The sequence below is a fragment of the Ammodytes marinus genome (assembly GCF_949987685.1).
Source record: "Ammodytes marinus genome assembly, chromosome: 12".
NCBI lineage: Eukaryota > Metazoa > Chordata > Actinopteri > Uranoscopiformes > Ammodytidae > Ammodytes > Ammodytes marinus.
In genome coordinates, this window is record NC_137216.1 from 1,950,925 (window position 1) to 1,963,574 (window position 12,650).

At 43.1% G+C, this 12,650-nt stretch overlaps 1 protein-coding gene across 2 annotated transcripts in view; it reads right to left on the reverse strand.

Annotated features, from left to right (window-relative positions):
- ccdc93 (CCC complex scaffolding subunit CCDC93) overlaps positions 1-12,650 on the reverse strand; it is a 37,875-nt gene that overhangs the window by 23,593 nt on the left and 1,632 nt on the right. For both annotated transcript variants that reach the window (XM_080037567.1, XM_080037566.1), the window contains exons 2-11: positions 12,410-12,523; positions 12,236-12,330; positions 10,831-10,942; positions 9,533-9,631; positions 9,261-9,317; positions 8,430-8,530; positions 4,394-4,430; positions 3,984-4,061; positions 677-727; positions 276-362 (exon numbers count right to left, since the gene is read on the reverse strand). In XM_080037567.1, coding sequence (XP_079893693.1) covers positions 276-362; positions 677-727; positions 3,984-4,061; positions 4,394-4,430; positions 8,430-8,530; positions 9,261-9,317; positions 9,533-9,631; positions 10,831-10,942; positions 12,236-12,330; positions 12,410-12,523 — 831 coding nt within the window. The remainder of the gene's footprint in view (positions 1-275; positions 363-676; positions 728-3,983; positions 4,062-4,393; positions 4,431-8,429; positions 8,531-9,260; positions 9,318-9,532; positions 9,632-10,830; positions 10,943-12,235; positions 12,331-12,409; positions 12,524-12,650) is intronic.

The following is a 12,650-nucleotide window of genomic DNA, read 5'->3' on the forward strand; positions in this document are numbered from 1 at the left end:
CTTCCTGCATTTGGGTCGGATCGAGTCCGGCAAAATTCACACCACGAACGAACTGCAGCAGAGGTCTCGGAGCGCTAGTTTGGTCCGCCCCCGAGTGTGATTGCTGTATTCACACCTGTCTGAATGATGCGCACCGAAGGCGGAAGTGCACCTGAGTTCTTTTCAAGCAAACTGAACACGGCAGGTGTGAATAGACCCTAAGACTGTGTTGTGTCTTGATCTGTAGTTAGATTTGGGCCAATACATTAGCATTATTATCAGTGACTGTTGCTCACCTTGTCAGCGTACTCGGAGGCAATCTGTTTGATTTCCTCAGACTGCATTCCCACTATCTGACCCACTGCACTGGCTGTCAGCTGTCCCTGCACAGAGACACAGTTAACTGGACTATGCACATTCATGTTGCAGCCACTCTTTACAGTCAATACAGTGGTAACACAACGAGCACATTACTGAATATGGAGAACATAGAACAAAGCCTAGACAACAGATTGAATAATGTCTGACAGATGGATGCTAGAAAAAAAAAAGAAAAGTTGCTATGAGTATTGGGTAATAAAAATGATTTCCCTTCAGATAATGTTTGAGCCCAGCAAAGCACAGGAGAAATGGAAACTCAATTATTTACACTTCAAAAGTCAAGATGAAGAAGAGAGAAAAACAGGCCTTAGTCTACCTCTTCATTTGCCATGGCCGCCATGTTGGTCATCAAGGACTTGATTCTCCTCTGAGACAAACAACAAGCACACTTCATTTAAAGGCAGTACAGTCATGCAAGTACATTTGCAGAAACATACCTGTATTTAAGTAAAAAAGCAAGATTAGACATGATTATAAATACCCACGTCACTATTTATACATGATTTACAGTCAAAACCGAAATTATTCATACCCCTGGAAAATTCCGCCAATTTTTGTTCAAATGTTAATAAAAGCTTAATTTTTTTTCCCACAATGATGCCCCTTGTACATTGTCTTAATATATTTTGGGAGAAGCTTGTGTCATTTCCAATCAAGAAAAAGCTTGCTGGTTTCAAGTTAAGTAACTTTAAGTACAAATTTGCCATAATTAATATGAATAATGAATAATTTCGGTTTTGACTGTATATGGGTTTATACATTCTTATTACATGTTCTAAAGCAGGGGTTCTCAACCTTCTGCAAGCTGGGCCCCCCCACCGCCCCTGACAACACCCCCCTAGACAGACAGACAGACAGACAGACAGACAGACAGACAGACAGACAGACAGACAGACAGACAGACAGACAGACAGACAGACAGACAGACAGACAGACAGACAGACAGACAGACAGACAGACAGACAGACAGACAGACAGACAGACAGACAGACAGACAGACAGACAGACAGACAGACAGACAGACAGACAGACAGACAGACAGACAGACAGACAGACAGACAGATAGATAGATAGATAGATAGATAGATAGATAGATAGATAGATAGATAGATAGATAGATAGAGATAGATAGATAATAGATTATTATCACAAGGGCTAGGCCAGTGGCGCACCTTTGAGTTGAACATTGGGTTTAGGGTCCTAAAATTTCTTATATTTTAACGTTAAATGCATCATTCTGGTGCACTTTAAAAGCTAATTATGAGATCGTATCAATGAGACACTGAGGAAATGGTTTTTTTTTAAATCTCCTTAGAAGAGAAGAAAATAGTAGCCTAAATAGAAAATACACAGAATAAATTCTACAATAGGTATACCTGTTATGAAAAAGCTTCACAAAACAAAGTCTATGATTAATGGGAAACACTGCTGTCTGACAACCCAGTTCAGAGAATGTTTCAACTATTGAGTCAATCAAGATATTAACTTTAAAAAAGGGACCATTTACATTTAACATTGAGGAGAACACATTAAGCACTGTCCTCTCACAGATTTTTTTTTTTTACCATCAAACTCTTGAGTGGGAAATATAGCCTATAGTTTCAGGTAAGAAATCTTCCCAGCCCTTACACTTTCATTTTTGTCCGTTTTGGGAAGAAGGTTGTCTTTAATATTTGGAAAGTGGCCAGCTTTAGCTCAAAATGCTACCTGCGATTAATGTGCTGTGCAGCCTGAACGCGGAGTTGTGTGTGTCTCAGTGGCGTTTCCAGGAAATTTTGACTGGGGTTGGCCAAGGTGGGCCACAGAGCTAGAGTGGGGTGGCCATCGCACCCCTGAATGAATAGCATGTGATATGCTGTACAGCCAATTCAAAGATGATTTATAATCCCAAATGCCCAAATCATGTTAGTATCCATTGTAATGTTTGTCAGAAAACTAAACCCCTGAAGGGGGGTCTGGGGGCATCCCCCCCCAGAAGATTTTTTTTGTGTTTTTAACATGTAATCTAAGCATTCTGGTGCATTCTGGTGCATTCTGGCGAAGATAATAAATATTATTTCAGTTCAGATGAATAGTAAAATTAGCAAGACAACATAACTTGCTAGCAGCCAGATGCCTAACAACTGGACAGAGGGACAGATGACAACTAGCTTTTGACCAAATATCGTGCTAAAAAAATAAACCTTTATTTATGAAATTCTGCCCTAAGAACATGTTACACTTGCTAACTACAAACTTAAATTTTTTTATTCAGATTTCAAATCTGCTGGGACACGTGCCCATACATGTGCATGGGTGGCACGCATGTCACAAGCACACTTATGCTGTTTTCAAGACCTTTGCTGAACAGAGACCAGTTCTAGTGGCGACAGTCCTACCATTAATTTAGTAGTTGAAAATTGCAAACTGATCTCATATCAGTGGATTAGAGTGTTTGTGTGATGAACTTGGCAACTACCTATCAAAAAAAGTTAAGAAAGAAAAAAAATACATATCATCTCTGAACTAGGCTACATATCAAGAAAAAAAATTTAATTCCAAAAAAAAAAAATATTAAGATTTATTTATTTTAAATTTTTTTCTTCATCCTCGCGCCCACCCGGTAGAGAACCACTGTTCTAAAGGAAAGAAAAACATTTAATTTTTAATTGCAATATGTATATTCTTTATCTGTGAAGTATTGACATTTGTATTTCCCTGATTGTAGGTGTCTTTCATTTGTCCTTCTCTTAAGCCGCGTTTCCAGAGCGGTTCGGTTCGGTGTGGAATGCATTTATTTGCGTTTTCACTGTCAAAAGTTGGTCACAGTTTCTCTTGTACTGCTGGCTTGTGCACCAAATTGCTCTTCAAGGATTATACAGATACCTTGAACCTTGAAGGGTGCCAAAATAAGTGAATGTGCCACACCTATTTTTTTCACTCTTCCGTTGTACCAACAAAGGGTCCCAAAAGGGAGGAGCTACACACTGCTGTTCGTTGATTGGTCGAGAGATAAACCGTTGTGTGTAATCTCCTCAGAGAGAGTGAAGAGTCTTGTGTTTAGAGAAAAATGTCTCTTTGTTTATTGTGTGTTCCTCTTCATTTAATAAATCAGCAGGCTACACTGCTATCATATCACCAAAGTAACATAGCTGCTATGATGTCACCATGGTTACGTAGCTGCTATGATGTCATACGTTACATATTTGATATGTCATTACATGTCATTGAGCAGACACTTTTATCCAAAGCGACTTACAACTGGAGCACACATTCATAAGCCGATAGCAGCAGCTACCACGCAAGTTAACTATCGGAGCAATTTAGGGTTGAGTGTCTTGCCCAGGGACACTTGGACATGTGAGAGATGGGGGATCCAACCACTGACCCTACCGTTGTGGGTCGACCACGCTACCTACTGAGCTACATCCCTATGCTATGGTGAGCTATGGTGCTACATAGCATGCTATGGTGAGCTATGGTGCTACATAGCATGCTATGGTGAGCTATGGTGTTACATAGCTGCTACAGTATGTCACCATAGTTACGTAAGGGTAAGGGTGCTGTCAGCAGTGGAAACTCAAGCCAGATCTAGGGACACTGTGCCGTACCGTACCGTGCTGCTCAGTTGATGAGGAGCCTACCTCCTGTGCAGCCTGCAGCTCCTCCTCTGACAGCTCGTCCAGCCCAGGGGGCGCTGTGGAGCTCTGTCTGGCATCAGGCTGCAGGACACACACATGCTGCTGCTTACACACAGTCACACTCATGATGGACAATTTGAAATACTGTATCTTGCTTTTTAGTATTAACATTTCATTGTAAAAACCTGGTGCCTACATTACCCACAATGCAGCCTGTTACATCAGATATAAGGCTGAATACCTCTTTTTTCATGTATGCAGTACAACTTCCTAACAGCTTTAATGTCAATGTGTTGGTCTGATGTGTGTAGGTAGAGGAGAGCACACTGCTGTATCTTACTGTATAGACCTAGGAAGTCATTCAAATAAAGGAAATGCTCTGGGTAATAGACCCATTCCATTCAAACACCTACCTTGTCTTGTTTGGACTGTTTGCTGAATCCATATCGTCTACAAAGAGAAAAGAAAACTCAGAGAAGACGGAACAAAAAAAAAAGAAAAAACAAGAGTTCTCAATGCCACCATGCCACAATACAACCTCAGCACATCAAATGGCACTAATCCAGCATTGGGATAAACAGCCCTCTCCGGGCAACACTGTTAGATTCAATAAAAGACCACAAACCAAAGTGCAAAGCAGCCCTACAGTTTGCATCCATTCCATCATGCCTAAAATATGACAAGTGTCTGCATTCTCTGAGCCACAAAACACAGTGCTGTGAAGAATAGGCTTGCAGTTCAGACATACAGTACTTACAGGAGCAAATCTGACATTCTAGTACAGGGGCGGATATGGATGGATGGAAAAGACAATATGTCAGACAGATAGCACACTACACATGAGATGTGTGCATCAAAGACTACAACAACACATGACTGGGATTCAGCTAAACCAGGGGTTCTCAAACTTTTGATAGCTGAGGGCCAATTTAGGAACCCAACATTGGACCGAGGGCCGCCGAAGGAAAAAAAATTATAAAACTGAAATCATTTCAATGGCCAGCGTCTTTGCGTCTTTACAGTTTACATGTATTGGTCTGCATCCAATACTGTGTAATTAACACATTTAAAGTAATAAATGAAGGGCTAGGTCTCATTTCAACATTGGGGAACACATTAAAAGCGGGGGTCTGGGGGTTGTCCCCCAGAAAAATTTGAGGTTCGAACACTTCATTTTGTGCATTTTGGTTCATTTTGATGCAGTAATTTGTGTCTTCTGTATTTATTTATGGTGGACATGTTAAGGAAAAGACAACTCGCTCCCATTGACACACATCTAATGGAATATAAATCAAGGCACTGAGGCATTCTGTATTTCATTCAAATATTTATTCTACTTTATTGTTCAAAACTTTCTACACATTGAAAACGTATCACCTTTTGGAGTGGTTTTTTTTGTAGGACTCACTACTCATGATGCAGCAGCAGTGTTAACTATTATGACACTATACATTGGAAATAAACAGGGTGGGCTATCAGCAGTCAACTAGGCAGATAGTTCCATGGCTATCAGCAGCTAGCTAACGTTAGTTTGTTAGCTAAACTTTAGGCAAAAGAGTTAGAAACCAGATAATGTTAGCATCCATCCTTAGACACTTGACCTAATCTAATTCACCTTGAATGTGAGAAAGTGCATCGTATTAGGCTTGACAAGCTCACTATCTAACAACTTACATTGGGACCACTACACTGCCTGCTGCACTGCGGGAGGCTGACCAGCCGTCTGCAACGAGAGGCAGAGGCCAGCCGAACTTCGCAAGTTTAATAAGTGGGGAATGAATACAAACAATTAGGAGGGATATTTAAGTGTTTCGACCCCTGTACTGTTTTTACTGTTACGGGGGACGCATCCCCTCCGTGCGTTTCAATAAAAAAAAATAATGATTTTTTTTTTTTTTTTTTTTTTAAATAATTCATAATTCAATGCGGGCCGCCAGATATGTTTCCGCGGGCCGCACTTTGAGAACCACTGCTTTAAACGAAGGTAGCAGATGGTTGTTATACTGATGAGGAAAGCTTCTGGTAGCAGTGCTATCATGGTAAACCCCCCCTTACAGCATTGGTGTGTCTAAAAGCTTACATTACAGTAAATGTTACAGTAAATGTGCCAAAAAGCAGGTGCAGAGATCTTGCAAGAGCACAAAATTTCCGCTTGTGCGCTGTGCGTGCTCGCATCGTCTGTATCTCTGCCCACTATTATTTCCAGTAGCCCACCCTAATCTAACTGGCTAGAAACGACCCTGTGTACAGGTATGTGTTTATGTAGGAATAAGCGCATCATGCACATTGATACAAGTTCAGTATGAGTAAAGGGGGCCCAATGACTGGACCTTTTCAGGGGCCCAGTCATTTGTCTGGGCAGGTCTGCATACAGGTCAGACATGCTCAAACGGAAAAAAATCTCAGAGGATCTCAGGAATAGAGTTGTGATGCTGCACATTTGTCTGGGGACAGCTATAAATTAATTTAAAAAAAGTTTGAGCTCCATCGGTCCACTGTGAGGCAAATCATCTACAAATGGCCGCACTTTGAGAACCACTGAGCTAAACCATCCACAAGGCAGGCACAGGGACAATCTAGGCTTTAAGAAAGAAAGGGAAATACTTTCATCTTTTAGCTCCATGAGTTGGCCACCCAAACACAATACATACATTGTCCAAGGCTGCAGCTAACAGCTATTTATTATTATTATTATTATTATTATTATTATGGTCTATAAAAAGTCTAAGTTTTTGTTGGTGGGCAAGAGGAGGATGTCTGAATAATGTATTAATACAGAAGGACACACAAATGTTTTTAAAAGTATATTTTTTAAATTATTAAAAAAATTATGTGTTCACGTCTGCATGGTTATACTAGCCTGGCTCCGCCCGCCCGCCTACTTCCGGCTAATTTTCATTTTCCCTTCAGTAGTCAGTCTGGGTGTACAGTGCATTTCCCAGCTTTCGCCGGAGAATCTACAATCGTCCAATCAGTGAACAGAGCGAGTGGCTGAGAACGATGTCGTCGAAGTCGCGCTCCAGTTTCAGTTGAATGCTGCGTTCCTTTATACTCGGAAGAAGGAGATTTCCGACTTGGTAGTTCCGAGTTCCGACCTGTCTGTGTTCCAGTGCATCTGCTCGCGAAAGTATGGACGCCTAAAACTTTTCTCATCCAAATAACTAAACGTTAGGCCCTAACAAGTTACTGTTACCAGGTACCGGTAGATTCATAGACTACAATATGTAGTGAAGTTGGAAATTTCCGAGTTCCCAGTCCAACTGGAACGCACCGTCAAAAGCCGGCTCATGACACACGTGACGACCAAACGTGATGCGATTGGTTGGCTAATCCAGAGTGGCACTGGGCAGATCCAATAGTTTTAAACTTCGACAGACACCCGCCTCCAAGTGAGTGAACGTTTGCCAATTACAGCACTTCCAGACCTTCTGTACAAATGAAATGAAGTACGATGGTCTGGTTGGACCAGGCTATGGTTATACAGTAGGGGTGGGAAAAATAATCGATTCTCCGATGCATCGCAATTCTCTCTCGAACGATTCCGAAAATGTAATAATCGATTTATAAAAAAAATTAAAAAAATTCTAGTATCCAATACTAGTATTCCCTACGCCACTGTGCATGCACAACACACAAGTGCGAGTTGTTAAAAGTGGCGACAAAAGGGCAGAGAGCAGCAAACCCATATGACCTGCACTGGCTTTGTTACTGTTTACGTTTTTGTATGAGAGCTAAATTCCAAGCCATACTTTTTGCACAATGTGTTGAAATGACATATAAAATAATAGAATAGAAATCCTATAGAAACATGATTTACAAGGGGCGCCCTTAGCTCAGTTGGTAGGGCGTCCCCCCATGGGCCTCGGCCAGCAGCGGACCCGGGTTCGATTCCAGCCCGCGGTCGTTCTCTGCATGTCACTCCCCTCTCTGCCCCATTTCAACTCTGTCTCTACACTATCAATAAAGCATAAAAATGCCAAAAAAATACTCGGATGTGTATATAAATATATTTTTGAAAATCACCAATGTGTATGCACGTAAAAAAAAATTTGCATTGAGATGCATTGATAATCGATTTTGAATCGAATCATTGACCTCTGAATCGGAGTCGAATCGAAAGGTGCCAAGAGATTCCCACCCCTATTATACAGTAGCCTTTTATTAACGGCTGTGTCAGAACTAGTGTTGGAAGGCATGTTCTTCTTTGAGTATATTCTTGCGGTTGACAGTACAGCCAGTGTAATATGGAGATGAAACCACCTCATCCACTACAGAACAGGGTCAGACTGCTGACTTAGTGTGTAATGTTTACATCATGCAACGTGGAGTGAACAGGGCATTAAGTATGGCAGGTAATCAATGCCCTGTTTACTCCAGCAGAGTGGAGTGAACAGGGCATTGTTTACCTGCCATACTCCAGCAGAGTGGAGTGAACAGGGCATTGTTTACCTGCCATACTCCAGCAGAGTGGAGTGGACTCTGGACTCTTCATCCAGCAGCTCTCCTGCATCCCTCTGACGCCTGTACCTCCTCTGGGGTTTGTACACTTCCTGTTGAGCAATCAGTAGAAATACAGTATGAATAACAAGCTGCTCTTATTGAACATACAGTATCAACAGTAAAGGAATAATACGTATACACTGCATACGGAAAGTATTCACAGGTCGGACCACAAAACAAGCATGAAGTAGAAGGAATTGTCTGTTGACCTCCGAGACAGGATTGTCTCGAGGCACAGATCTGAGGAAGGGTACAGAAACATGTCTGCTGCTTTAAAGGTCCCAATGAGCACAGTGGCCTCCATCATCCGTTAATGGAAGAAGTTTGGAACCACCAGGACTCTTGCTAGAGCTGGCCGTCCCTCTAAACTGAGTGATCGGGGGAGAAGAGCTTTAGTTAGGGAGGTGGCCAATAACCCGATGGTCACTCTGACAGAGCTCCAGGGTTCCTCTGTGGAGAGAGGAGAACCTTCCAGAAGGACGACCATCGCTGCAGCCCTCCACCCATCAGGCCTGTATGGTACAGTGGCCAGACCAAAGCCACAGCCCGCCTGGTGTTTGCCAAAAGACACCTGAAAGACTCACAGACCATGAGAAACAAAATGTTCTGGTCTGATGAGACAATGATCAAACTATTTGGTGTGAATGCCAAGCGGTATGTTTGGAGGAAACCAGGCACCGCTCATCACCTGGCCAATACCATCCCTACAGTGAAGCATGGTGGAGGCAGCATCATGCTGTGGGGAGGTTTTTGAGCGTCAGGAACCAAGGAGAAACGTACCAAGACATCCAGGACTGCTCTCACTGCCTTGTCCTTCCTCTGACCAAACTCTTCATCCTACATCACATAGGAACACAAGCTCTGATTAAAAGCACAGTTGTTGATACACAGAGTTCTTTGGTTTTCATGTGAAGCTGCCAGCTATGGTGAGTATGTACAAGTCAGGCAAACTACTAGTAACCTAGCAATGTTTCAGCATTGAAATGAGTTCTGTAAACGTTCCCTATGTGCATTGATTAAGAGTTGTCCATTCTGTGCTACTGTGCTGTTACCTGTGGGAGGCTGTGGGTCTTGTGGAACTGAGAAATGGAGTAGGCTCTCACATAGTCGCCCATCTCTTCCCTGGTCTCTATGGCTCTCTTCACCAGCCACTGACACAGCACACACACACACACACACACACACACACACACACACACACACACACACACACACACACACACACACACACACACACACACACACACACACACACACACACACACACACACACACACACACACACACACACACACACACACACACACACACACACACACACACACACACACCATCAGTAATAACAAAGAATCAGACTCCCACTAAAGGCTGTTACATACTCCGCGAGAAGAAAGAACAAAGTTCTCGGTGACAGAGCTGAGAGAAGTTCTTTCTGGTCTCACATTACATACTTCACGAGAACTCAACTGCCGAACTCCTCACCGCGGCGCATTGTTACCATAGTAATTGACTCAGTAGCGCCAGCTGATTTCACTTCGCTTTCCTCATTGACTTCAGACTGACCAATCACACAATAGTTCTCGGACAAGCTGCGAGAAGAAAGTTCGGCCCAGGTGATGTGTCGAGAACAAGCTGCGAGAACAGCTAAACAAGAGCTGAGAGAAGAAAATGACGTCATTTTCTTCTCGCAGCTCTGTCACAGAGAACTTTGTTCTTTCTTCTCGCAGAGTATGTAACAGGCTTAACACAGAAGCGTTCTCCAACAGGGCCAGATGACATGTCATGGTAGAGTCAAAGCTTGTTGTCAAAGCAGTGGAAGATCATGAAACTTATTTAAGTATCAGTATTCTAATGATGTTTTAACTTGCCCTGCTGGTTCATATGTTCCTATCTGCAGGGTGTTACTGTGTGCTTCACATGGAGAGCTGTATTCTCTGGTAGTGGTTTGGTCTTTAATATGCTGGACTGTGACAGGTCATTACTTTGTGTTCAGTATCCCAGTGCCTTCTTCAAACTCTCTCTACGGCGCAGTGGATTTAACCTGTAGGACAATGGGGCTCACACACTTGGCCTGTGAAGGGCTTAGGTGTCCCACTACTGGGACCTTGGGGCAAATTGAAGCATTGTTGTTTCTGCTACAGGGGCCGTGGCCGTGGCCGTGTGTGTGTGTTGTAGGCCTATACAGTTCCGATGTGTACATTTGCGCTTCTCTGTCTCATATCACATTTATTTATTGTTCATGCAACACTATAATAGTAATGATAATAATAATATTGAGTCTGAAACATGTTGCCCCCTGCCCTTCCATGGTCCCCTGTCAGATATGCCTTGGTGCCCTGCCTGCTCTCACCTGGATGACTGGGAAGATGTGGATAAAGTCCAGACCTTGGATCTGATGGGGCTCCAGGCGATGAGGACACTTCATCTTGGGTAGCACAGACACTATCTTCTCTGTCAGAGCTCTACACAGAGAAAGAAAGCACACACCAGTGACTGAATACATCTCTGCTCTACAATGGATCCAGTTACTACACTACATTATTACTAGCCTGGCTCTAAGGTTGGAGAACGTTGAGATAAACCAATAGCCAATAAAAGCCGCCTCCTCCTCTTCCTCTTCCTTTTCTTTAATGCTCCTAGACAACAGGAAGTGTGCATGTGTGTGCAGCTGCAGCGCAACTATTTAGCTCATAGACTGTAGACCATGTACGGTCTTTAACGGTGTCAGTCGGCACCAAACTGCACTGTATTGGGAAGAACAAACTGCACTGTATTGAGGGAAGAACAAACTGCACTGTATTGAGGGAAGAACAAACTGCACTGTATTGAGGGAAGGACAAACTGCACTGTATTGAGGGAAGGACACGTTGTGGCTTCCTGGGCCCAAGGAGATTGTTATGTGATTGGTTTAATGAAATGACAAAGGGCCAGCTCAGTTTCCACCCTATCTCAGAATGATATAGTGTGCTGCCAGACCTACTATGAGCTGCAGTTTGGTCTGGCTGTGAGAGACTACATTATTATCAAAACCAAGAAGATTGATGGGAGAGCTATAAACAAATGAAGGAGGAAGCTTTTTCTCTTTTTGTAATAACATGCCCTGAAGGCTACTGTACACTGGCTGTGTCCTGGATCAAATCAAATTCAGCCTTATCCATGAAGAAAAACCCCTGGCTTAATCATCCCACCCCTACACATTTGGCTAAATGGCTACAAACACAGTTTTGGTTGTACTGGGAACTGACATCTAGATTGGCATAACTTCCACCTTGCATCCCACACTGTCATTCTAATAATCTAGTTCCCCACCCCATGGCTGTCAGACTCACCATATCAATAGGAGGCATGTCAGATGATGTAACAAAGACCTGGTTAATAAGTGCTTTCATCTTTAAAGCAAAGGAGAAATCCCATCATTGCCTTGTGTCATCCATCTGCTTTGCTCTTGTGTTTTTCACAAAAAGAGGCTTTGGCCGAAGTGCTAGTGCCACTTCATTTAGAAACTATGTTAAAACATGGTGGATATTGGGTAACACCGTCATATCAGTCAGTGTATCAATTCATGCCTTATCATAGTCCAAATGGAGGCCTGTCTTAGGTTGGTCAAGCTTTACAATCAGTCTCCAGAGGACAGAGTGATGGATGACCAAAGACTTCTCCAACACTTGTCTCTCCCAACTGTCATCAATCATCTTAAACAATAGGAAATCCCACAGTGCATTGGGGCCTGAACAGTCAGCTAGAGAAAGACTTACATTTTCTGGCCGATAGTTGAGTTTTCTTGGAAAAGCAGATCCACATCGATGTCAAAGTTACACGTGGTGATGCACCAAGTCATCCCACCGACCACCTGCAGACACACAGAGTCAGGCTGGGGCTCGTGTGTCAAGCTTCCTCACCTGTATAGAGCAGTGTGGAGCAGTGTGTACCTTATCAAACGGTGACAGGCCTTTGATCCTGGCCCTGAAGTAGCCAGCAGCCAGCAGCAGCTCCAGGATCTCCGCCAGCTTCACGCTCTGCTCTTCATCCTCTCGCGTTTCCACCTGGAAGCCAAACCACATCATCATCCTCATGCAGCCTGCTGTGTTGCCCAGTCTGGCTAGAGTAGACCCATAGCCAGAGGTGGGCAGAGTAGCCAAAAAATTTACTCAAGTAAAAGTAAGTTACTTT